At 43.1% G+C, this 26016-nt stretch overlaps 1 protein-coding gene across 1 annotated transcript in view; it reads left to right on the top strand.

Annotated features, from left to right (window-relative positions):
• The first annotated feature begins 1977 nt into the window (after positions 1 to 1977).
• The window catches only part of ERC2 (ELKS/RAB6-interacting/CAST family member 2), a 645944-nt gene continuing 621905 nt past the window's right edge, over positions 1978 to 26016 (top strand). Inside the window, exon 1 of the mRNA XM_065408253.1 lies at positions 1978 to 2634. Within this exon, the coding sequence (XP_065264325.1) occupies positions 1978 to 2634 (657 nt within the window). The remainder of the gene's footprint in view (positions 2635 to 26016) is intronic.

Genomic DNA, 26016 nt, shown 5'->3' with positions numbered 1-26016 from the left:
GCTGTATTTGCACTAGAGAAGGGAACTATTTGAAATTGGACTGCTTGGATAGAAACCGTTTTAGCACAAACCGTTCGGTGTGTTCATTTTAGCCACATTGAAGGACATCAGAACCTTGCATTTTTGCCCCATATACACAATCACTATTTTAAACCATTTCCATTGCAATGCCATCCAGGTACTAGTCCTATAATTCCAGGGCCAATTCGCATAAAAAGTGGATTCTGGAATATTTTGAAAGGGCACTGATGTGCTGCAGAATAGTACCGAGGGGATCAAGAAGAAACATTTTAGCGTGTCCAAATCCATGCTTGCAATGAAACAGCTCAGACTGAAGTGGTTTACACTATACTGATTCTTAGACCTATTGAAAACCTAGTCTACTCCCAACAGTTTTTAGAATCCATGTAAACCACTTGGAACACATTGTATGAGGTCATGGATGGTTTACAAATCTTGGAGATTAGAATGGTTTGCAATGGTACATTTCTCTAGTATAGTGGGGACTTGTTTTTGTCTTTGTTTGCACTAATGTCCGTAATTGCTTTTTCTAAAATGGTTCAAACACAGTGGCAATGACTTAATATACTAGCTTTATTCTTGGTTTAAGAATATTTATATTCCCTCTCTCTCTTCCCACCCCCCACCCCCACCAAAAAAACAACAACAACCCTCAACACAAATGTAGAATGAACATTATAGAATTGGAATAGGGTACCTGTATGTAGTCGTAATGTCCTGGGGAAATGCTTAAAAATTGCTGGATTTAAGTGACTTAGACTTGCTGCTGCTGCTCTGAACTAATCACCTCTTTAAGAAATTATTTTAGATCTGGTTTAGTTATTGCAGCCAAGTTACTTAATTTCACAGATTGCTTGGAATGCTTGTTTGTTGTTTAAAAAAAATCAGTGAAGGCTCATAGTTATGGGTGATAAATGTGGATCAGATGTTCCTGGTATTATCAGATTCTTTATTATTATGTTTATTTTTACTGGTTATGAAATGCCCAGTAACTTTAACTGTTCTGATTATTTAAATCAATTACAAAAGTAAGCTTGCTACAGAAATACCATTATGACACCAAATGCAGAAAAGGAGATTTGACAGTCCCTCCTTTACTTGAGGAAAGAATTAACTGTTTATAATATACTTTTTCCTTGAAGTAGGCAAACGACAAATACCAACAAGCCTGTGATTTATAGTACCAGTCATCTTTCTAATAATTTCTAATTGTTCTGAAGACAATTATTCTCTGAAATTAACTGTCTTATTGTAAACCTTAAAATTTAGCTTAACAATATCTGTTTCTACCGCTAAAGCGGAGCTATCAGAAGTACTGTGTTTTATTTAACCTCCCCTCTCATGGCCTCCATCATGTCCCCACCATTGTGGTATTTATTCAGCCAATGTTATTACAGGAAAACAGATATGTTGTGTTTTGAAAATATATTCTTGACCTCTGGTTTCAATTTGTTTTTGTGTAGACATCAGACAGTTTCATCCCTGGTGTAATTTCATTGTGATAATTGATTTAAATGAATTGACTTAAATGACTGAAGTTACATTAGGGATATATTTGGTCCACAGTGTTACTAAGTCAAAATGCCAAAAATAGTTTCTAGCAAGAAAAAAATGAACAGTTGTTTCTCCATTTGAAATTCCATTAAATATGGAAATTCACAGGTCATAATCCTAAATGTAAAATACAGTATTATTCTTACTTTAAAAATAATTATTCCAAGACCAGTTGATGTATGCTGTGTTTTCTGATCCACTTTCATCTTTGTAAAGTTACTTTATATTTAATTTGTTACTTTATTCAACTTTAATTTTTTTTTCCAGATCTTCATCAATTTTTGCCTACTTGAAGAATGCAGTGAAACCGTTTGCCAGCATTATTATCTGGAATTATAGGTTTAATATCCAACATCAGTGTTACTAATTTCTTATTAAATAGTACCTCACAGTAGTAGAAAAATGTATGGAAGTGCAAGAACAATCAGTAATTTGGAAGGCAGTCCTTCCAGGTCTCCTCGTTTGCCAAGATCTCCTCGTCTGGGCCACAGGAGAACAAGCAGCGGGGGAGGTGGAGGAACGGGTAAGACACTATCAATGGAGAACATCCAGTCCCTTAATGCAGCCTATGCAACATCTGGACCGATGTATCTTAGTGACCATGAAGGTGTAGCATCTACTACTTTCCCAAAGGGCACAATGACTCTTGGAAGGGCTACAAATCGAGCTGTGTATGGTGGTCGAGTCACAGCCATGGGGAGTAGTCCAAATATTGCTTCAGCTGGACTTTCTCACACAGATGTCCTTTCTTATACTGATCAGCATGGAGGTCTGACCACATCTTCACATCATCATCATCATCAAGTTCCCTCTATGCTGAGACAGGTAAGGGATAGTACCATGCTAGATCTACAGGCTCAGCTCAAGGAACTACAAAGAGAGAATGATCTTCTGAGAAAAGAACTGGATATCAAGGACAGTAAGCTGGGATCTTCCATGAATAGCATCAAGACTTTCTGGAGTCCTGAGCTAAAAAAGGAAAGAGTCTTGAGAAAAGAAGAAGCTGCCAGAATGTCAGTTCTTAAAGAGCAGATGAGGGTTTCTCATGAAGAGAACCAGGTAAGTAATCCTGAAAGTTTATTTCTACCAATTTTCAACTAAGCACTTAATATTTTGCTTATAATACTGTGACCTGTATTGGAGCAAGTTTGGCATCATCAACAGGAATTCTGTGTCTTGCTGTATCTGCCTCTGGCTGCTAAGCAGTAGGAAAGCATACTAATAAGAAGCTGGATGTAGCTTATAATTTCCTTGATGCAGCATTCCTTTACATTAGTGCTGAGGAGAATGATCGACTGTTTGCCACTACCTGTTTTCTTATTTGTGAGACATTCTGTAGTATTTTTTTCAACAGCAGTCTAAATAAATTCTGCAGCCTTTACTGAAGAGGGAATTGCACCACTTCTACACATAGCTGGAAAAGTATGAATAAGTATGTGGGGACACATTTTGTATGAGGTGAATAGGGATTTAGCGGCCTAGTTTCCATGAAAGCTAAAGGGAGACATGATATTAAATCCCATCGATTAAATTTTATAATATTCTGTATTATATCAACCATGAAGTAAATTGGAATTGTGCTTTGTCAGCTACTTTCCTTAAACAGACCTATCCTTAGGAAATGAACAATTTGAAAATGTTTAGTTATATCGGAAGTGTAATTACTAATGTTTCCATTCTCTGTTATAAAATGATTGAAGATATAGTCATTAATGATTCAGATTATTTATGATTAAATATACAATGCCATCATCAGAAAAGTAGCTATTCTGTACTGTTTCCAAGAAGCTATATAGATCAATGGCAAAGGTGAGATTGCAAGTTCCTATTTTGCACAAGTTTCCTACACACACTTTCACTGATGCTCTTGTATATTTAAAGCTGCCCCTTTTTAGAACATCTATTGATTCTCTTATGAAAAAATATAATACATAATATGTTCTTCACTCTTAGAGATCTCTGATCTGTGCTCCTCCATTAACAGGCAAGCAGCAACAATCAGGGTTTTTGATGCCTTCTTTTTCCCAGGTTTCTAATCACCAGTATTGCTTTCCCTCTGCAGAAGCACTGCTAGTAGTGTGCCTCTCTGAACTTCCCAGTGCATTTAGATGTTTCAATGTATATTATTTCTATCTCCACAAATATTTAAGTAGTGTACCATGTGTGACTGGGTGAAAGCACTATGTCAGCTTTTCAGACTTCATCTTTCAAGATATGTCTCAAGAATTTCTGGAGTCCTGAGCTAAAAAAGGATCTTTCAAGATATATCTCAAGATTTCCTTCAGTTCAAAAAAATCAAGTATTGAGCAAAATTCAGAATTTTCATACTGTGGAAAATTCTGACATTTCAACATTTTTGTTTTCATTCTAAATCAGAATGAAAAGTTTCGATATTTTTCATGGAACAGAAATTCAAAAAGATTTTCAATTCAGGTGTCACATTTCTGTTCTGTTTTGATCAATTGTTTCAACATTTTTGATCAAAATTAAACATTTCAACATTCCCAAAGTCAAAACATTTTGGTCTGGTTTGTTGAAATGACCCCAAATGCTTAATTTCCAGTCAGTTCAACATTAAACTGCATGTTCCCATTTTGGCACATTGCCTCATGGGAGTTGTGGTTTGGGAACTTGATGCCCCCATTGTCTCCTATAAACCAGACTACTACAAAATGCAGATTTGGGTCAACTGAAACATGTCACACATTTGTGTTGAATTTGCTGAATTGTTTCACTCTGAGAGGAAGAAAAAACAAACAAAATTCCCAAAACAGAAAAACTCCTTGTTTTGACATTTTCTAAATGACTCTTTGTTTCAAAATTTACTTTAACTTTTCTTAATATTTTTTAAATAAAATTGAAGTCCAAATTTTTTTTATTTTGGGTTGAATCAAATGTTTCTTTTGACCCACAATAAAATTATTTCTCAATTTTCTGGTCTAGGCAGCAAGCCAGTAGTGCATGAATGTAGTTCTTGTGTTGTTCAGGTACCAAACTGACAGCCATGGAGACTGAAGACCTCTGTTTATAGTGAATGCACTTGAAAATTTCATTCTAGTTGCTGTTATATTCTGTATTCTTCAAATTCTAGAACCCATAATATCTCTAAAACTGAAATGAATTTATAAATGTGTCTCTTGTATATGTACTGTAGGTTCTACCTAGGTACCTCAGTTTTACTCTGGAGGGGACCACTTCTGTTATGTGAGGGTGGATTAGCTGACGTATGTTTGTACAGAATTTGAAGATTCCAAGTGCTATATAAATGCCAAGTATCACTACTCTCATCAGTGCTTCACTGTCTGCACCTATTCAGTCCTTGGTCTATCTTAAGAATGTCCTCGAGCGTGCCAGTCTTGGTGATGTTTCTTGTGATACGGACTGAGACAACCAACAGCCTTAATATGGTAATGATTTTCAGTCACTCCTAATTTCTTCTATATCTAAAAGCAAAAGTATCTTTTTTCCATTACCAATCTTCTCCAGGAAAAAAACGTAATGGAGGTAGTAATTCTCCATGGGCTGGATTGGTTTAATCCTAACCCTGAATGTCAGTCTCCATCTCACAGGATGGGGAGCTCATCTGGAGTCACAGGACTCAAGCAAACTGTACATAGTCCAAAAGAGAACTCCACATAAACAGTGTGTAGCTCAGGTTAGTAAACTGGCACTTCAGTTTTTTCAGTGCTCTTTAAATCAAAGCAGTGCTTATTTACACACAAACGTTAGTTCTTGCCCTCATCAAAAGCAATGGACCCTGCACCCCTACCTTCTGCATTCAACCTTATAATTCAAAAGTGAGGTTATCTAGCAATGAACTGGTCACAACAAGATCCAGCACAAAACTCTTTGGATGGGCTTGGTTTACAGATCTGTTGCAGCTATCAGCTGCTGACCATCTCCTTTTGTTTTGTATGCCAAAGGGTTCCTTTCTGCATTCTGACATGGCAGCTCTTCCCATAATGATTTTGCTTGTGAAAGTTTAAATTTAGAGAGATTGGGACTATCCGATATAGTGTCTGATACTCTTTTACAATCTAGGTGTTCCATGTGCTATTTATAATCTTCTCCCTTCAGTTTTATAGGACCATGTGAGGGGTGTTCACCATCCCCAAAAGGGTTAAGAAAGCTGAGAAAAGGGCCAATTAGTGAGAGAGGCCACACATGAGGGATTTAGGCTGGCGAAGCAAGACCTGACTGGAAGATGGAGCTCAGCTGAGGCTGGACTACCATAAAGCCAGGAAGCTGGCACCAGAAAGGGTTGCAGTGAGGAAGTCTGCAGCCACTTTGTGCATTAGAGAGGGAAGGATGGCACTAAGGGAAAGAGCAGGACCCCGGGGGCTCTGAGGGAAGGACATACCCAGAATAGAGAAGGGTGCAGAAGAAAGCAAGTGGGAAGTGAAGTAGGAAGCAGCCCAGGGGAAAAGCCAGCAGGGTTAGGGACTCAACAGACTTTGGCTGTCTGTTGTAGGGTCCCCAGGCTGGAACTTGGGTGATGGGTGAGCCCGAGTTCCCCTACCAGTCACTGACTAAGTGGCATCGCCTGGACAGCGGGTCCAGTGAGACTCTGCCCCGGAAGGGGAAACCACTTAGTGACCTGGCCAGAGGACTGAGTTACGAAGAGGAAGCTGCAGCTCCTGGAGTGAGAGAGGCCAGTGGGAGAGAATGCGGGGGGTGAGGAGGGTGGGACCTGGAAGAGAGCTAATCCCCAGAACAGCCATGAGGAGGCACCACCCATGGTGAGTGAGTGAATTCCTGTGGCAGACCACAATAAAGAAATTGCTGTTTACCTCATAGTTTGGAATTTGTTTACAGGTTTATTGGTTGTTTGAGGGTCTGGTCTCTTGTTCTATACAATTTCACACCTTTGAGCTCAGTCAGCATTTTTACTGTTAGAACTTATACAATCACACTGTATTGTGGTGGGTTTTCTTAGGGCAGTGTCATTTTAGTGCCTTCGGTCCAGAGATACTATTCCCTGTATAGTCTAAGTCTGGTTCTTAAGTGACTGCAAACTCTGCCTCTATTATTACATTAAGGTATTCTCTAGAGGCTATTTCTTCAACTGGGAGTGTAAGTAAATTAATAATTAGTTTTGAGTTCCTTCCATTTTTATCAGGAGATCGTCCTTTCTGTCTTTTTTGGGTCTGAATCTTTGCAAGAAAGGATATCTCTGATTCTGCTTGGATATTTAAAGTAGGACCTTAAAATTTCAATTACAGTAGTCAAAGAACTTACATTCATTGAGAGACTGTTCCCCTTTTTTCTGGGCCCCAAAACCGGGTGCCGGGATTTTCCGTAGCTCAACCGATTCATTGCTATTATCTCTGAGGTTTACAAAGCTGAAAGGGTGCTACCCTCATTTGTAAATTAGGGCCCTCTTTTGTTGGGGCGGGGGGCTGGGGGGAGGAGAGACAAGGATCCTATGCAGTGGAGGTCTGTAAGGACATCAACCTTATCAGTCTTGCATCCCTTTTAAAAATACTTTTCCCTCTGCAGCTGTGCCCTTTGGGTTTCATGTTCACAGGGCTGAAGTATTGTTTTGTCTCCCTATCTCTTCCTTGCTTGTGCCAAGTTTTTTTGGTTTTGTTTTTAATCGGGGTCATTGGGATTGCCCAGAACGTGGATTGGTGATAAAGGGGCAGCAAGTTGTCTAAGGCTTTGTCTTCACTACCCGCCGATCCGGCGGGTAGCAATCGGTTTTTCGGGGATCGACTTACCGCGTCTAGTGAAGACGCGGTAAAATCGATCCCTGATCGCTCTGCCGTCGACTCCGGAAATCCACCTCGGCAGGAGGCGGCAGCGGAGTCGGCGGCAGCGCGGCAGCGGTCGACTTTCCCGCGTCCTCACCGCTAGGTAAGCCGACCTAAAATACGCAACTTCAGCTACGGTATTCACGTAGCTGAAGTTGCGTATCTTAGGTCGGACCCCCGCTGCAGTGTAGACCTAGCCTAAGATTTTAAACCTGTAAATGGTGTTTCTGCATCTTAGAATCACCAATCCATAATGTCCCAACCAGATACTCTGTGTATATTTTTTCCTGATTAGTAAGAATACCAATCTTCTTAATTTTAGTTTATTATTCAGAAGGGATATTATAGAAGCTTTGTGTGGGGATCAGAAGGCTGAGAGCAGGGAGTGCACCAAAAATCATTCAGTGCTATTCACTCCCTGCACTGCTGCCTGTCAAAAAAGGAGAGAAAACTAGCACCATCCATTTGAACTGATGATTCCAACATGAAGAACCACCATATATAATTCTACTTTTGTGAGATTGCAATAGTTTATTTATATCACACTCTGTCTGTAAACAACAATTATAACATAATTGAATGAAGAAAAAAACTGTGTGTAAACGTCATTATTTAATAGTTGATTTTCAAAACAAATAATCCACTATTGGACATAATGGGCCAAATTAATTTCTGTTGTTGATTTAACTGGAGTTACACCAAGGGTTAATTTGGTCCATTGATTTTTTCATAAAGTAAACTTCCTGCGAAGGTGGTTATTATTTGCTCTTTGAAAACGTATTATAAATTATCTGATCTTTTATGTTGAATTTTCTTCTCTGTTATGATAAGAGTTTGCTTCTGATTAATGAGAAAAAGATAAATGATAAGAAGGATAATAGCAAATCCTCTGAAAGTTTGATAGGTTTGCATGTAAAAATGTTTCTTAAAATGGGTTGTGCACATCTACAGAAATACTAATGAATTGTGGATACTGCAATTACAAGGATAAAGTTGATAAAAGTAAGAAGATTTAACCAAAAGGATCAGCATATGTAAAGTAGTAAAATAACTTGAATTGCGACTGGCTCCTCAAATATTAACATATGATTTCAAGACAAGTGTCCAGAACAGTCAATAAAAATAAATTAGCAAACATGCAGGAAGGTAGTTTCACTTCCTAATATTAATTAATTCACATTTATTTACAGTAAAATCTAGCATGATCAAACAAATATATTAACATGAATTACAGGCTTTACTCATCTTGCAGTTTTGATGACATTACACATCACCCAAGCTATACTTTTTATGTTTATCATTTTGTTTGGCTGTATGATCTAATCCCTGAGTTACCCGTATAATAGACTTAAAAATTTTATTAAGATGATGTTAAAAAAAAATAGTGAACAGAGTTTGAGCATAGAAGTTTCTGGTTATCAGGGAATAACATACAGATTATCGAGGGTGCAAAGTTTGGTTTAAGATCACATGGCATGAGGAATACATAATCTGCAATATCCCCGATTGGAGGTAAAAGGTTGATGGGTCAAAGTACAGACATTGAGATATGAGGGTATGAAGTTCATAGAGTGGTTGTGTTCGGGGGTGGAGTATAATGAGTAGATATGATGATAAGGATGGATTGACCCTCATTTGGTGAGATTTAATGTTTAGGGAGTTTATGGTTCCAGTTCATATGATCCAACGGAGAAGGTCACTTGGTCCCTTTCTCGTAGTGGGAGAACGATGTCACTCTGGCTCACGCCTCCTGGTACTGTCGGTGGCCGGTGATGTGCTCGATGTAGATGTCACTGGATCATCGTATGGCGACTGAGACCATGAGGCGCCGCATGAGACGTGTGTAGCGTCGACCGATCCCGCAGGTCCGCAGCACACGCTCGTTGCAGGGGTCCCAGGCGCCCAGGGCTCCGACAATCAGGGCGTCCATCTGCACCTCATAGCCCTTCGCTCTCGGGGTGTCAGCCAGGGGGGCGTACTTTTCCAGCTTACGAGCTCGGGCTTCGCAAAATGCCGGAGTCCTGTTCTCAAAGGAGACCGTGACTTCGACGAGGATGATCTTTTTCTGGGCCTCGTCGGTGACGACCACGTCAGGTCGTAGCTGGCTGTCGGTACCGGCGATGGTGCAGTTCACGGAGATCTCCCCCAGGCGTGGCGCGATGGCTTTCACCAGGCGGTTCTGGATGGCGTTGTGGCGCAGCTGCCAGGCTCTGGAGTGGGGTTTGCAGCTGCACAGGACGTGGGGCAGGGTCTCGTTGGGGTAGCCGCACTTCCAGCAACGCTTGTCTCGGTTCCCGTGGCGGACGGCTCCGTTGAGCGGGATGCAGTTGAGCCGGGCACAGTGGATGAACCGCCAGTCGGCGAAATGGGTGAAGCCGCCCCCGGCGAGGAAGTGGTTGCTGGCGTACCACTTGCTGGTCAACTCAAAGGCTTTACCCTGGTCCGGTTTACGCTTCAGGGTTTCCACGTACAGCGAGCGGATGGCGGCCTTCAGAGTCCTCTCCAGCAAGCCCCTGGCCGTCGGGGTGACGATGGTGTTGTCGTCGGACCTGATCTGTGGCACCTGGATTCCCAGCTCCTGGCACTCCTCGCACCACTCCCAGCGGCAGCCGATGTGCTTCCCCAGGCGACGCGTGGTGTTGCGAGTGCGGGACCACAGTGAAGCGATGTCGCACCCGTCCCGTCCGAATTCCCCATCCAGGGAGCCGCTCAGGAAGGTGGCGATGTCTTGGTTCGAGGGGGCTCTGCCGATCCGCTTCTCTGTCGCATCACGCAGGGTGTTTGCTGCAATGTTCCTCACCGTGGCGTCGGGACATGTCAGCAGGCGGAAGGCGTGGGTAATCACCGCGACGTCGCACAGGTCACCCATGCGGGGGACGTTGGCGCCGCCGTGCCTGTGGGTGATGTAGACCAGCTCGTTGCTGGCTCTCTGGGGAAGGAACAGCCACTTCTTCACCAGCTTCCAGATGATCTTGTCTGCCTTGTTGAGGGGCACCTTCGCCACGGCGGATCCCCTTAGGGTGAACGAGATGCGTGGGATCAGGAAGGTGTTCAGGGCGTTTATCTTCTGCCACGGTACCAGCAGGGAGGCATAAATCTTGGCAGCGTCCTGCAAGATCTCCTGATGGTGTCCTCGGGTGTCTGCCGGACCGGAACCCTGTTGGCATGCCCAGGTGCTGGTATGCCTGCCCCTCTGCCAGGGGGATGACGGGCTCATCCTGGATCTGGAACCCCGTTGTCTGCACCGAGTCCCTTTTGCTGCCATCAATGTGCAGAGTTGCGCACTTCTTCGCATTGAAGCGGAGCCCCATCCAGTCAGTAGCTCGGCTGGTGGCATCTAGCATACCTTGGAGGCTCTCTGGGTCGTCCGTGGTCAGGACCAGATCGTCCGCGTAGGCCAGAATGCTGAGTTTCTTGCCGTGCAGGTCGAAGCCGGTTGGGCCGCTGGAGATGGCTCGGGTGAGCGGTTCCATGGCCAGGTTGAAGATGATGGGGCTAAGGGGGCATCCTTGTTTCACGCCGCGGCGGATGGGGATGGCGTCCGTCTCTCTGTCCGTGGCGCGTATGGTGGTGGTGCAGTCCTTGTAGAGGTCCCGGAGGATCTGGATGAAGGTTTCTGGCATCCCGAACTTTCCCAGGGTAGCAAAGATGTGATGGTGGGGTATGGACCCAAAGGCGTTGGTCAGGTCAAGCCATGCTACTGTGCACTGCCTCTTGGACCTCCTGGATGGCCGGCTGAAGGAGGAAGTTGTGCTCGTAGCATCCCTCGCAGGACATGAAACCCTTCTGCACTGAGCTGATGGCGCCCCCGCACACTGACCAGTCTGTGATTCTTGCCGCGAGGCAGCTGGCATACAGCTTGTAGATGGTGGAGCAGAGGGAGATGGGCCTCCAGTTGCCGGGGTCGTCTCGTTCGCCTTTTTTGTAGATGAGCACGGTCATGGACTTTTTCCAGGAGCGGGGAACGCGATGGAACTGCTTGCATTTGTTGAAGATGGCAGCGAGCACCAAGCAGCCGGGGTCTTGCTTCTTCAGCAGGGGGTAGCGGATGTTTTCCAGGGGCGGTGTTTTTGGTCCTCGACAGCCTCGCCTGCACCTCCTGCGGGGAAAAATCTCGCTCCAAGTCCTCCGTGAGGTCGATCCGGGGTAGCGGGGAAAGGCACTCTGGGCGTCGCAAGTTGGTCTGGGCCTCGTGATCAAACACGTCCTTGAAGTAGGAGTAGAGCCTCTCGGGCTGGATGGCGCAGTAGGAGGAGGTCCCGTCGAGGATCTCCCTCATGGCTTTCGTCCGGGGTTCATCCTGTATAGTTTCTGAACACGGGATGCAGCCGCCGGATCTTAGCAGCGGCCGACGTCCCCTCTCCTGCCTTCTCTGGCAGTGTTGTTACGGCTCAGCGCAGGGAATCTGTGAGTGGCCCGTGCGGCTTCCCGGGGTTCCCTCCTTCTGGCCGTAATTTCCGCAGACAGTTCTGCAGTCAGTCTGTCCATCAGGGTATCGAAGGTCTCAAAGTCCTCAGCCTTTCCCAACTCCTCCATCCAGGTGGATTGCCACGGCGTGGCGACCCTCGCTCGTGGCCGTCGCTCCTCCTGCTGCGTTGTCTCTGCAGGTTCAGGTGCTGCGGGGACGGTTTGCGGTCTTGTTGTCCCTCGGACTGTGGAGCGGTGTTCAGGTGGGTCTTGAGGCGGGGGTCCTGATGTGGTGGGGAGGGCAGCTCTCGGTGTCTCCGAGGCAGCACTGAATCTTCCGGGAGGGAGTGGGGTTCTGGAAGCACCGGTGCTGGGCTTTGTCGGGGCGCGGTGGTGTTTGGAAGCGCTGGGGATGGTTCTGGTTCTTCTGCGGGCGGCATCCGGCTGGTGGGTCCTCGGTGGGGCTTGGGGTTTTTGGCGGTCAGAGGCTCTTTGGGTAACCTTGGAGGAGGTGTTGGGTCTCCCGGGGGCAGGGTCTGGCTGTGGGATCTGGGGGCTACGAGAGGCTCCTCCGTTAACTTTCAAACTAAGGCCCCAATGCTGCAATGAGCTTCATGCAGGTGAAGTGGCTCTGCATGGGCCTATTTGGAGCTCATTGTAGGACTGGGCCCTAATTTGCTCTTTATCTGCTATACAGTATTGTATATCAATATAGCTGTGTGTGTGTGTGTGTGTGTGTGTGTGTGTGTATGTATTCACACATATACATAAACAATATCACCATTTGTGAAGTCGTTGTACATATTCATCATAAAGTACAAGGCTACATGCACAATGATGATCTGAATAACCTGAGAAGTGCAAGTATTCTATGCTTGTCTTACTGGTCTTCATGAGCTGTGTTATCACTTTTACAAATGAGTTACAAAATCCCAAGAAAACATGTTACCTGAAATACTTTTATTGAACATTTCGTTCACCAAGATAAAGTAAGCCATTAAAATTGTTTTCACCTCCGCTTCATAACTCAGTATTTGAGACATTATTAAAGTCTATTTTAAGGTCTCACTTTGAGCTTGTAGTTCAGCATGCTCATACTCCCTATTTTCTGTTTCTCAGTATTCTGCTGTTCTGTTTTCTTCAACTTTTCTTTTTAAAATCTCTTCTCTGTTAACAGCTGCATGTTTACTTGCTGGTTTTAACTTTATTTTCGATGGTATTTTCATTAAATTCTTCACTTTCATTCATTGAAATTGATGAGTAAGTGAGACACATTTCCAGTTTATCTTCTGCTTTAACTGTTTAAGATGTGGAAAAATGATGAAAAAATACAGGCCTATTAATAAAACTGTCAGACTATTCAATGACAATGTGGTTGTGCCAGATATAGTTGGAAACTTTTGACTGTCAGTCTGTTGTTTCATTTCATAGTTGTCTTTTTTATACATATATATTTAGGCATTCTTAAGTAATTTATATTAAACCTTCTTAGAAGAATTTTTATTGTGATTATAACTATAACCTAAAGTGCTTGTAACCTGTGTAAGTATGTGGAGTGCATTAAATATTAATTTAAGAACAAAAATGATATAATCTAAAAACACATGCGGAATGAAAGACTGGCCATCAGTATTTTGTCATAAATAGGACCATAAACATGGAGGCTCTATCAAATGGGGGTGTGCTGGATGGAAAAGATCTTCAAACATCTTTGTGTTGTTCTTAATTAATCCTTACCGGGGGGGGGGGGGGATGGGAGCTATTGTGATATAAATATTACACAATATTCACATCTGTATTATTATTTATCAGAAACTAATTAATCTCTTCCAGCTGTGCAACAACCAGGTGTGTCAAAAATCACCTGATAAAGGCAAGGTCCTTTCTTGCATTTTTATGAGCTATAAAGAAGGTATGAAAGATGTGTGGGTTTTTCTGTTAATAGTTTACCTTAAAATATCAGGAATGTCAGTGTTGATCTTGGTTTTGCTCTGGGATGTGGTGGGGTTTTTAGAGGCTATATATAATATGTTCTCACATCTTAAGCCTGGTCTTGATCGATAAATTAGATCTACCTACCTACGTTGCTCAGGGCTGTTTTAATTTTTTATTTTTAAAATCACACCCTGTACGACATAGTTAGGTTACCCTAATCCCCACTGTGTGTGCAACTAGGTTGATGGAAGAATTCTTCCATTGACCTAGCTATCACCTTTGGAGAGGTGGATTGCCTATATCAGTGTGTGTGGGGGGGAACCTTCTGTTGATGTGGGAAGCGTCTGTGCTACAGTTGCAGTGAAGTAGCTATGTTGCTGTAGTGTAGATGTACCCGTAGTTGAAGGGGAACTGGTGTTGAATTTAAAACAGACTTCCTTTCTCCAAAGTGCTAATTAGACATTGAAGTTATATAGGTGTTAGCAAAAACAACTTTTAAAAGAGTTTTAATAAAGCTGACAAAAAATATTACTTTCTCAGTTGAACAACTCTTTTGGTGATGTCATTGTATTCTGCAATAATCATAGTCTTCTAGTCTAGGCAGGAGCTGAATTTCTGATGTAAAAAACAGGTAAATTTTTTTTCACAGAATGTTTCAAGCCTTTTTTATACATCAGAAAGAACTAAAACCAAGACAAGTCAACTTCTGAGGAAAGATGGATACTGTATAGCTGAACAGACCAGTAGAACTTTACCTGCTGCCATACGATAAAGGGCTGTGAGCTCATCAGCTTTCAGATTAAACACAGGCATGCTTGGTTAATATTTGGACAGTAGATCTGAGAGTGCTACAAGAAGTGTTGGTGATTCAACAGGTGGCTTTCTTTCCTCTGAGTGCACTGTACTGCTAGATATCAGTATCTAGACAAGTTCCAAATTGGGTAATTACGTTTTGTTCACTATAACTATATTTCCTTTGCCATTTCACTTGGGTACGATATTATTCATTTCCTGTCCTGATTTGTTTTGAATTAGTGCTATGTGCTGTTCAGTAGTTGCTGTCTCATACGTTTCTGTGGGGGGTGAAATGATTTTTGTATATAGAGGCCCCGATTCTGAGCTGAGCCTCCCAGATGCAATCATGCACAGCTCAGGAGGTGCAGTCCCAGCAGGCAGTGTGTGTGTGTGTGTGTGTGTGTGTGTGTGTGGCGGGGGGGGGGGGAGGGTAGCTGGCTTTATCACCTTTGTACTTCCTGGATTCTGGGCTCCCAGTACAACTTGAAGCAGCCTCTTCTGCAGCTTCCCACAACTACTTATGGGCCACTCCAGTGGCCCTGAGCAGACTCAGTACAATGTGCTGTGGATATGCCCCCTCCCATCCCTTGTCCATCCTCTGAGCAAGAGGTTGGAGGGCAGCAGTGTTCCACAAGGAACGGTTCTACACTGCCAGAGTGATGTAAGAGGAACATTGTGAGGAGAAAATTGGGAACTGTGTGTGTAAATTGTTTTGGATTCTTCTGGAATGAAAAACGTTGGATGCAGCGCACAAATAACTAGTTATCTGTCTAACTGAAATCCTTTTTTTTTTTTTTTTATAAAGTTAAAGAAGTATGGGCTGGATGAATGGACTGTAAGGTGGATAGAAAGCTGGCTAGATCGTCGGGCTCAACGGGTAGTGATCAATGGCTCCATGTCTAGGTGGCAGCCGGTTTCAAGCGGAGTGCCCCAAGGGTTGGTCCTGGGGCCAGTTTTGTTTAATATCTTTATTAATGATCTGGAGGATGGTGTGGACTGCACTCTCAGCAAGTTTGCAGATGACACTAAACTGGGAGGCGTGGTAGATACGCTGGAGGGTAGGGATCAGATACAGAGGGACCTAGACAAATTAGAGGATTGGGCCAAAAAAAACCTGATGAGGTTCAACAAGGACAAGTGCAGAGTCCTGCACTTAGGACGGAAGAATCCTATGCACTGCTACAGACTAGGGACCAAATGGCTAGGTAGCAGTTCTGCAGAAAAGGACTTAGGGGTCACAGTGGACGAGAAGCTGGGTATGAGTCAACAGTGTGCTCTTGTTGCCAAGAAGGCTAACGGCATTTTGGGCTGTATAAGTAGGGGCATTGCCAGCAGATCGAGGAACGTGATCATTCCCCTTTATTCGACATTGGTGAGGCCTCATCTGGAGTACTGTGTCCAGTTTTGGGCCCCACACTACACGAAGGATGTGGAAATATTGGAAAGAGTCCAGCGGAGGGCAACAAAAATGATTAGGGGTCTGGAGCACATGACTTATGAGGAGAGGCTGAGGGAACTGGGATTGTTTAGTCTGCAGAAGAGAAGAATGAGGGGGGATTTGATAGCTGCTTTCAACTACCTGAAGGGGGGTTCCAAAGAGGATGGAGCTCGGCTGTTCTCAGTGGTGGCAGATGACAGAACAAGGAGCAATGGTCTCAAGTTGCAGTGGGGGAGGTCTAGGTTGGATATTAGGTAACACTATTTCACTAGGAGGGTGGTGAAGCACTGGAATGCGTTACCTAGGGAGGTGGTGGAATCTCCTTCCTTGGAGGTTTTTAAGGCCTGGCTGGGATGATTTAGTTGGGAATTGGTCCTGCTTTGAGCCGGGGGTTGGACTAGATGACCTCCTGAGGTCCCTTCCAACCCTGATATTCTATGATTCTATGATTCTAATGAGTAAGTCAAGTCAGGTGAGAAGATTAGGTAAAGATTGTACTTCATGAATTAGTACAGTTCTTCACAAGTATTGTAGATTGTACATCAAACATAATTTATGTCCCGGGTAAATTTTTCTTTTCTTTTTTGTTCTTCCCCGCTGGGGGATCCTCTGTGATCATGATGAATCCTTGAGGAAATCTTCCATTTTCTCTTTATCGATTAGTCTCTCTAAAATATTTTCCTTCTCATCTTTAACCCAGAGGCCCCAGGGTTAGTTTGAAGGACAAATTTTCAGAGAGTGACTATATTTTCATCATTTGAGGTAGCGGATGGGGTGGCAAATGGGGACAGTGAGAGATGGGATTCACTTCTTTCCTGTTACAACGTTTAGTCTTTACTTGTTCAGACACTGCCCCTCATTTAGGTCCTTTCATCTTAATTTTCTCAGTGTTGCCCCTAATTTCTCTGTCAGATCGTTGACAGTGTCATCCTCAATTAGTCTACAGCAGAGAATTCCTCCCTGTAGGATATGCAAAACCCTTTTAGGTACCCTGCAGAACATTTTACATATATATATGGATAAACTTGCCTGCCACCTCCTGACTTTCCTCCTTTCCTGCTTTATTTCTAAACTCATAGGAAATGTTTCAGATTGTATTAAAAGACACATTCAGATGTTTGTAATGCTGTATCAGAAAAAGAGAACTTTAAGGTGGTGGCTAATCGTGAGAGGTGTGAAGTGCCCGCAACACAAGTAGTTATGGGTCCTTAGCATCTCTCAGGATCAGGCCCTTTGTCAGTCACTTTCTCTATACAAAGAACATCCAGTATTCCTGGCTATAGGATTGTGTACTGCCCAGGTGCCAGAGGGCTCTCAGGAGAGCTGTTTGTCATGAGCTCTGACCTGCCACTTTAACTTATTAGGTCTGTGTCTGTTGGGTCAGCTGTGGTAACATTCAGAAGTGTTCTGGATATATTTTATGTAGTAATAACTTACTTCCTGATGCTACAGGCAATAAATGTTTGATTTTTAGTACTAGAATATTTGGCTCATGGGGTTGGAAGTTTATTTACTTTTCAAATTTCCCAAGGTATCTCCCACAATGCAGTTATTTCCCTGACTTCCAGCATTTTGAGATGGTAGACAACACTGAAAAACAAGGCTCTTCCAACATGAAAAACATGTGAAATCAAGGCTCTTCCAACCTTGAAATGAAGGGAACAAATGCTTCTTTGCCAACAGCAAAATCCTGAGGCAAATAAATGTAAATATTTTTTAATTAAAGGGTCAGAGAGCAGCAAGGTCTTGTAATGTGATCTCTATTCCAGGCCCCTTTATAATGGAATGAGAATGTGGGGTCTCCACCTCACATTTCTATAGAGGAAAAACAAAGGTCAGCGTAAACTGGAGGAGGAAGCATAACACAGTGAGATTCAGCTATAGAGGCACAGTAAATTCTGAGACATCATCTGCTTCTTCCAGAGACCCATGTTTTCCATGATTCTGTAACAGTGTAATTGGCTACAGAATCCACCTCTTACTGCATAATCCAGGTTTCCATTGAAAAATTGCATTTCTAATGGCTTTTATAGTTGTGAAAAACCCAAAGCTTCTTCATATGAGCCAAGTGTAAATGGACACAGTGTTGTCTCCTTGAATCTGTAGATGACAGCTTGAAACCATGACTTCCAGAGGGGTGAAAAGTCCCCATTCAGCTTAGTGTGATGTTAATGTCAAAATATAATCATGACAATTTAGTGTCAAGATTATTAACTATTTCACTGGAGAAATATCTAGCTAATGTTTTTATCTAGCGCTGCTAGATGCAGTGGCGAGATACTGGGTGCATGTGAGGGCAGCAGGAGGAAGAATAGTGAGTGAGCTGGTTGCTGTGAGGCTCTGATCCAGCAAAGGGTCTAATCACTGATGTAAATTTAAGCATGTGAATAGTTCTGTTGAAATCAGCTGTGCTATTCACATGCTTAGGTTTACAAACACACTTTACTGCTTTGGGACATGACTTACTGGAGTAGGAAACTAAGAGTTCATGCATTTCCTCCACATTTTTTCAAGGCTCCCCAAAGCCAAAAATCTCCACTGCTCTTCAGGCACCAGAGACCTAAGCTACTTCCCATCCCTTACTGGATGGATGCCAAAAAACTCAGATTACCCCTTCACCAGTTGCCAAGAGCTCTAGGTTCCTGCACACAACTCCTACAATGCACTTAACTGTTGTCATCACAAAATTCTGTGGAAGATTGAAAATTTGTCTGTTTAAAAATTTGAAACATTCCAAAATAGAGTTCTGTATTGAATTTAGTGTCAAAATAAACAATATGAAGAATATTGTGCTCAGGCAGCAGGTGGGAGAGCTACAGGAGGAGGTGGCTAGGTTGAGGAGCATCCGAATCCACGAGCAATTCCTGGACAGTCTCCATGTGGAGACAGCTGAGGTAGCTGTCCCAGTACACAGGACTGCTGACACACCACTGGTGGAGGAGGAGATGGCTCAGGGTGGACACTAGCAGCTGGTTACTTGTGGCAGCAGGCAGTGCTCCACCCCTGCTCCAAACCCTCCCGCTGTGGTAATAGGTAACCGTTATGCTGTTCTTGATACAGGAGAGAAGGAATCACCTCCTACAGCAGAGGAGGAGAAGCCTCGTACCCCTAAGGCTGGGAGGTCTGCTGCCACCACTGCGAATAGGAAACGTAGGGTAGTGGTGGTCGGAGACTCTCTGCTGAGGGGGACGGAGGTGCCCATCTGTCGCCCTGACATTTCATCTCGGGAGGTATGCTGCCTGCCAGGGGCCCGTATCCGAGACGTTACGGAGGCATTGTCGAGGATTATCCAGCCCGCTGACTACTACCCCATGCTACTCATCCATGTGGGCACAAATGATACTGCGAGGTGTGACACTGAGCAGCTCAAGAGTGACTACAGGGCTTTGGGATTACGGGTGAAGGAGTTTGGAGCGCAGGTGGTATTCTCTTCCATCCTTCCTGTCAATGGTAGGGGCCCGGGCAGAGACAGGTGCATCATGGAGGTGAATGCCTGGCTGCGAAGATGGTGTCGCCAGGAGGGCTTTGGCTTCCTCGACCACGGGATGCTATTACAGGAAGGACTGCTAGGCAGAGATGGCGTTCACTTTTTGAGGAGGGGAAAGACCCTATTTGGACACAGACTGGCTAACCTAGTGAGGAGGGCTTTAAACTAGGTTTGATGGGGACAGGTGAGCAAAGCCCACAGGTAAGTGGAGAACATGGAGACCTGGGAGATGGGTCGGAAATAGGAGGGAGCATGGGCTATAAAGGCAGAGAGAAAGGAGGGTCAGGTCAAAACTGGGAGGCAAGATCAAATCAGGATCTTAGATGCCTATATACAAATGTGAGAAGTATGGGTAATAAGCAGGAAGAACTGGAAGTGCTAATAAATAAGTAGAACTATGACATTGTTGGCATCACCGAAACTTGGTGGAATAATACACATGATTGGAATGTTGGTGTGGATGGGTACAGCTTGTTCAGGAAGGATAGACAGGGGGAAAAGGGAAGAGGTGTTGCCTTGTATATTAAAAATGTACACACTTGGACTGAGGTGGAGACAGAAGTGTTGAGAGTCTCTGGGTTAGGCTAAAAGGGGTAAAAAGCAAGGGTGATGTCATGCTACTACAGGCCACCTAACCAGGTGGAAGAGGTGGATGAGGCTTTTTTTAAACAACTAACAAAATCATCCAAAGCCCAAGATCTGGTGGTGATGGGGTACTTCAACTATCCAGATATATGTTGGGAAAATAACACAGCGGGGCACAGACTATCCAATAAGTTTTTGGACTGCATTGCAGACAACTTTTTATTTCAGAAGGTTGAAAAAGCTACTAGGGGGGAAGCTGTTCTAGATTTGATTTTAACAAATAGGGAGGAATTCGTTGAGAATTTGAAAGTGGAAGGTAGCTTGGGTGAAAGTGATCATGAAATCACAGAGTTCACAATTCTAAGGAAGGGTAGAAGGGACTACAGCAAAATAGAGACAATGGATTTCAGGCAGGCAGATTTTGGTAAGCTCAGAGAGCTGATAGGTAAGGTCCCATGGGAATCAAGACTGAGGAGAAAAACGACTGAGGACATTTGGCAGTTTTTCAAAGGGACACTATTAAGGGCCCAAAAGCAAGCTATTCCGCTGGGTAGGAAAGATAGAAAATGTGGCAAAAGACCACCTTGGCTTAGCCACGAGATCTTGCATGATCTAAAAAATAAAAAGGAGTCATATAAAAAATGGAAACTAGGACAAATTACAAAGGATGAATATAGGCAAACAGCACAGGAATGCAGGGGCAAGATTAGAAAGACAAAGGCACAAAATGAGCTCAAACTAGTTACGGGAATAAAGGGAAACAAGAAGACTTTTTATCAATACATTAGAAGCAAGAGGAAGACCAAAGACAGGGTAGGCCCACTGCTCAGTGAGGAGGGAGAAACAGGAACAGGAAACTTGGAAATGGCAGAGATGCTTAATGACTTCTTTGTTTCGGTCTTCACCGAGAAGTCTGAAGGAATGCCTAACATAGTGAATGCTAATGGGAAGGGGGTAGGTTTAGAAGAGAGAATAAAAAAAGAACAAGTTAAAAATCTCTTAGAAAAGTTAGATGCCTGCAAGTCACCAGAGCCTGATGAAATGCATCCTAGAATACTCAAGGAGCTAACAGAGGAGGTATCTGAGCCTCTAGCTATTATCTTTGGAAAATCATGGGAGACAGGAGAGATTCCAGAAGACTGGAAAAGGGCAAATATAGTGCCCATCTACAAAAAGGGAAATAAAAACAACCCAGGAAACTACAGACCAGTTAAGTATCAGAGGGGTAGCCGTGTTAGTCTGAATCTGTAAAAAGCAACAGAGGGTCCTGTGGCACCTTTAAGACTAACAGAAGTATTGGAGCATAAGCTTTCGTGGGTGAATGCAAGTCTGATGAAGTGGGCATTCACCCACGAAAGCTTATGCTCCAATACTTCTGTTAGTCTTAAAGGTGCCACAGGACCCTCTGTTGCTTTTTACAGACCAGTTAGTTTAACTTCCGTGCCAGGGAAGATAATGGAGCAAGTAATTAAGGAAATCATCTGCAAACACTTGGAAGGTGGTAAGGTGATAGGGAATAGCCAGCATGGATTTGTAAAGAACAAGTCATGTCAAACTAATCTGATAGCTTTCTTTGATAGGATAACGAGTCTTGTGGATAAGGGAGAAGCGGTGGATGTGGTATACCTAGACTTTAGTAAGGCATTTGATACGGTCTCGCATGATATTCTTATCGATAAACGAGGCAAATACAACTTAGATGGGGCTACTATAAGGTGGGTGCATAACTGGCTGGATAACCATACTCAGAGAGTAGTTATTAATGGTTCCCAATCTTGCTGGAAAGGTATAACGAGTGGGGTTCTGCAGGGGTCTGTTTTGGGACCGGCTCTGTTCAATATCTTCATCAATGACTTAGATATTGGCATAGAAAGTACGCTTATTAAATTTGCAGAAGATACAAAACTGGGAGGGATTGCAACTGCTTTGGAAGATAGAGTCAAAATTCAAAATGATCTGGACAAATTGGAGAAATGGTCTGAGGTAAACAGGATGAAGTTTAATAAAGACAAATGCAAAGTGCTCCACTTAGGAAGGAAAAATCAGTTTCACACATACAGAATGGGAAGAGACTGTCTAGGAAGGAGTATGGCAGAAAGGGATCTAGGGGTTATAGTGGACCACAAGCTAAATATGAGTCAACAGTGTGATGCTGTTGCAAAAAAAGCAAACGTGATTCTGGGATGCATTAACAGGTGTGTTGTGAGCAAGACACAAGAAGTCATTCTTCCGCTCTACTCTGCGCTGATTAGGCCTCAACTGGAGTATTGTGTCCAGTTCTGGGCACCGCATTTCAAGAAAAATGTGGAGAAATTGGAGAGGGTCCAGAGAAGAGCAACAAGAATGATTAAAGGTCTCGAGAACATGACCTATGAAGGAAGGCTGAAAGAATTGGGTTTGTTTAGTTTGGAAAAGAGAAGACTGAGAGGGGACATGATAGCAGTTTTCAGGTATCTAAAAGGGTGTTATAAGGAGGAGGGAGAAAACTTGTTCACCTTAGCCTCTAAGGATAGAACAAGAAGCAATGGGCTTAAACTGCAGCAAGGGAGGTTTAGGTTGGACATTAGGAAAAAGTTCCTAACTGTCAGGGTGGGTAAACACTGGAATAAACTGCCTAGGGAGGTTGTGGAATCTCCATCTCTGGAGATATTTAAGAGTAGGTTAGATAAATGTCTATCAGGGATGGTCTAGACAGTATTTGGTCCTGCCATGAGGGCAGGGGTCTGGACTCGATGACCTCTCGAGGTCCCTTCCAGTCCTAGAGTCTATGAATGTATGAATCTATGAACTGTATTGGTTTTCATGTTTAATCCAATAAATAACCTGTTTCTGAATCTAGTTGTTCCTATATATTGCATACAATATCTTTGGGGACCGCACTGTATTAAATCTATGAATGGTTTATGTATGATTGTGTTCTGCTCCCTGGAGGAGGGTCACCATAGCTTCTACAGGATCTGAAAATGGCGGGGGGGAGGGAATTAAGGTAGTCATTGAGACTAAGAACTCTAAGGGGTACTATCGATGGGAGTGGTTTGCATATACTGGTTCAAAATGGGTTTTACAGAGACTAGGAGACAAAGAAAGAGCTTTTGGAATAAAAGTCATATTGAACTCACACAGGGCCTTCTTTCTGATCCAGCATATGGACAGGACCTCCTGTCCAATGGGGGCCCCAACCCTTGGAGAAGGGTTGGAAAGTCTTTGGCCTGCTAGGGCCTCATAAGAATGGCGTGTGAATTCTGATGTGGCTAGTGTGTTCTTCAACCTGTTTTTTGTTTTCTACATGTTTTCACTGTCATGCTTTTACCTTAAGAATAAAGGAAAGAGCTGTATGGTAACTTGTTATTGCTGACAAAACTCTGTAGTTCTGAGAGAGAAAGCAAAGCACAGGTGCAGGTCTTTGGCAGATTGGTTTGCTGGCGATATCACAGTGTAAGGCAGGGAGCTGTACAGCCTTACAACTCTTGGTCAGGCTGGAGAGAGACAGGGGTCTCTGCCCAAGAGAGGTGATGGTTAGGAGCCAGAAACCTTCAGTGGGTGCTTTTGAGGGACCATGGTGGAGGAATACAGACGCAGTTACCCTGAAACCATTACAGATCTTGCTTCAGAAATGGCATCATTCCACTGAAATAGCATTGCTTTGTTTCAGAAATGTAAGGTTCTTGCTGCAGAATTTAGAGTGAAGAGTACACATCACTTCTTATAATAATGTTTTTTATTTCCGAGCGTATGATATATTGGTGTGTGCCAACATAGGTTTTACCAGAGATTCCTGGCCCAGTTCAGAGAGAGAGACCAGTACCTGGCATTCTGCAATCATAATTTTCAGCCTGTATTTTGTTTCTTCTGTTTTAGAAGGTAGTTCCCCCATTTGTGACACCAAAGGTATCCATCGTAAGCATTGTTAGTCTGTGCAAGGCTCTAGAGGATTTCGATATAGATGGAATGTATGACTTTATAACTAAAAGTAGGCAATGTAATACTTTCTTTACTTTAGAGAAGCATGTTTTGCCCTCAAGTTCTCCTGAGCCAATAAGAGCAGGAGAGGTAAAGAAACCATAGTTGGAGTACAAAAATTATCTAAGAAAGCAAAGGCAGGCAGTCTTCATCTCGGTCAGGCAGCTTATCCCCTGAAGAGGGAAAGCTGTCAGAATGAGAATCTGAACAATTAGACAAGAATACCCACTGTAGACTTTTTCCACCTGAACACTTTGAATTTATTATTAAGACTTTAGAACTGCAAAGTGAGCAGGCAGAGCTAGTCCCATAAAGCTTAAAAGGGTATATTTCCAAAGCTAGTTCCAGAAAGTGGTCTATTATTCCCTTTTACAAAGCTGGAATGGGTATAGGAGCACTTCAGCAATAAAGGTTGCAGGTTAAACAGGCAGACCATTACATTTTACAAACATTTAAAAAAATCTTTCACTATACAAGGTGTCACCTAAGCAGACAAAGGGGTGTCATTCCTAGGCAAGCATGCTACCACCTCATCAGAAGGAGAAATTTTCCTCAAAAGATTCAAGTGACGGGAAAATAAAATCTCCCTGAAGACATTTTGATGCATCAGCTGTAGCTATGCAAGTATCCTCTCCTTTTCATGTACTTGTTACAATGGCCTTGGAAAAAATTACAGAATCAGCTGAAGACAGTATCTTGAAATCTGCCATTCAAAAACTTCCTTAGCAGTATATTTTGTAAGAGCAGTATATTTTGTAAGATGCATCTAGAGGGGTCATTTTGGTCCAAAGGCTGTAAGGAGGGAAGGAAACATGGAGTTGCAGATAACTTTGCACATCCATGGACTCACTAGGATCTATGTAAGTCCCTCTGTCCTCCCTTCAAGGCTACACAGCAACACCTTGACTGACACTTGCAACCAGTAATTTACACTGATGACTGTTTGTAAGTGTGTATATTTCCTCTGGTTTCCATGAAAAAGGATACATGGCATGATGATCATACCATTATACAGTGCAATAGTTTTTATTTCCCTCCAAGATCTCTGTATATTCCTTAACTTGTCTCTCCCCTTTTGGGCAGTCCATTTCTCTACATGTTTCCTTGTCTCACCCTTCCCTTTTGGCGTGCATGGTCTCTCTCTCTCTTCTAGATGTTCTGTTCCTCCAGCTCTCTCTCCTCCCCATTAACACACCCATTCCTTCTTGTCTCCCCTTCAGATATTCTAGTTTCCCCGCTCCACTTCTGTTTACTGCTCCATCTTATTCTCCATGTTCCCTCTCAGGAGCTCTGACCCAAATTTGGTCTCTCCCCTGATATTCCCTTTGTTTTCCTTGTTCACTGTTTGTAGTGATTTTTCTGCTAACGTGTTTGACTGTAGATGGTAAGGGCTTGATGTGGTCTGCTTGATCTGATGTATCAAAATTCCTGAAATGAGCCACTAGTGAATTGTAGGCAATTATTTGTTACTAATTCAGTGTGAATCCCAGGACAAACTGATTTACAATGTGTCGTTATATTGCTACTTGATGTATTGTTCAACATCTCAATTTCAAAAATATTTTAGTAGTGCACTATTAAGAGAAAATATTTAAATCAAATAGAGCTGTGCCAACTTTGGACAAGATTGCCCTTAAATCGTATGTGGTTTCAGTGGTTCTTTTGAATTCTGTCCCTGTATTTATTGTTGGTTTCACTCTCGACAATTTTATCTTCAATAACTGCACTCATGCTTCACCCAAAATAGATTATCTCAAGTGCTGTTGTTGCATTTCTCAATACTTGGATGGGCACTGTAGATTATGATTAGCATTTGTGACCTCATGCTGTGTAGTGTTATTCCATGATGTTTGTATAGAATCCCATCATGTGCATCAACTTCATCTCTATAGTCCCATTAAGATTTTATACCTGAAGATGTATGGGCTTTACCTGTTGGCCATTCAGCTAGAATTACTCTCTTAACTTATTGTAAGGTTGAGCCACTTTGTGTTTACTTTTCATTTGTCAATTTTTTTTTTGGAAATGGATACTATTTGAGTCACATTTATTTCATCTTCCAACTCCTGCAGGTTGCAGCA

This window comes from Emys orbicularis, chromosome 7 (genome assembly GCF_028017835.1).
Source record: "Emys orbicularis isolate rEmyOrb1 chromosome 7, rEmyOrb1.hap1, whole genome shotgun sequence".
NCBI lineage: Eukaryota > Metazoa > Chordata > Testudines > Emydidae > Emys > Emys orbicularis.
This window is presented reverse-complemented; position numbering and strand designations above follow the sequence as displayed.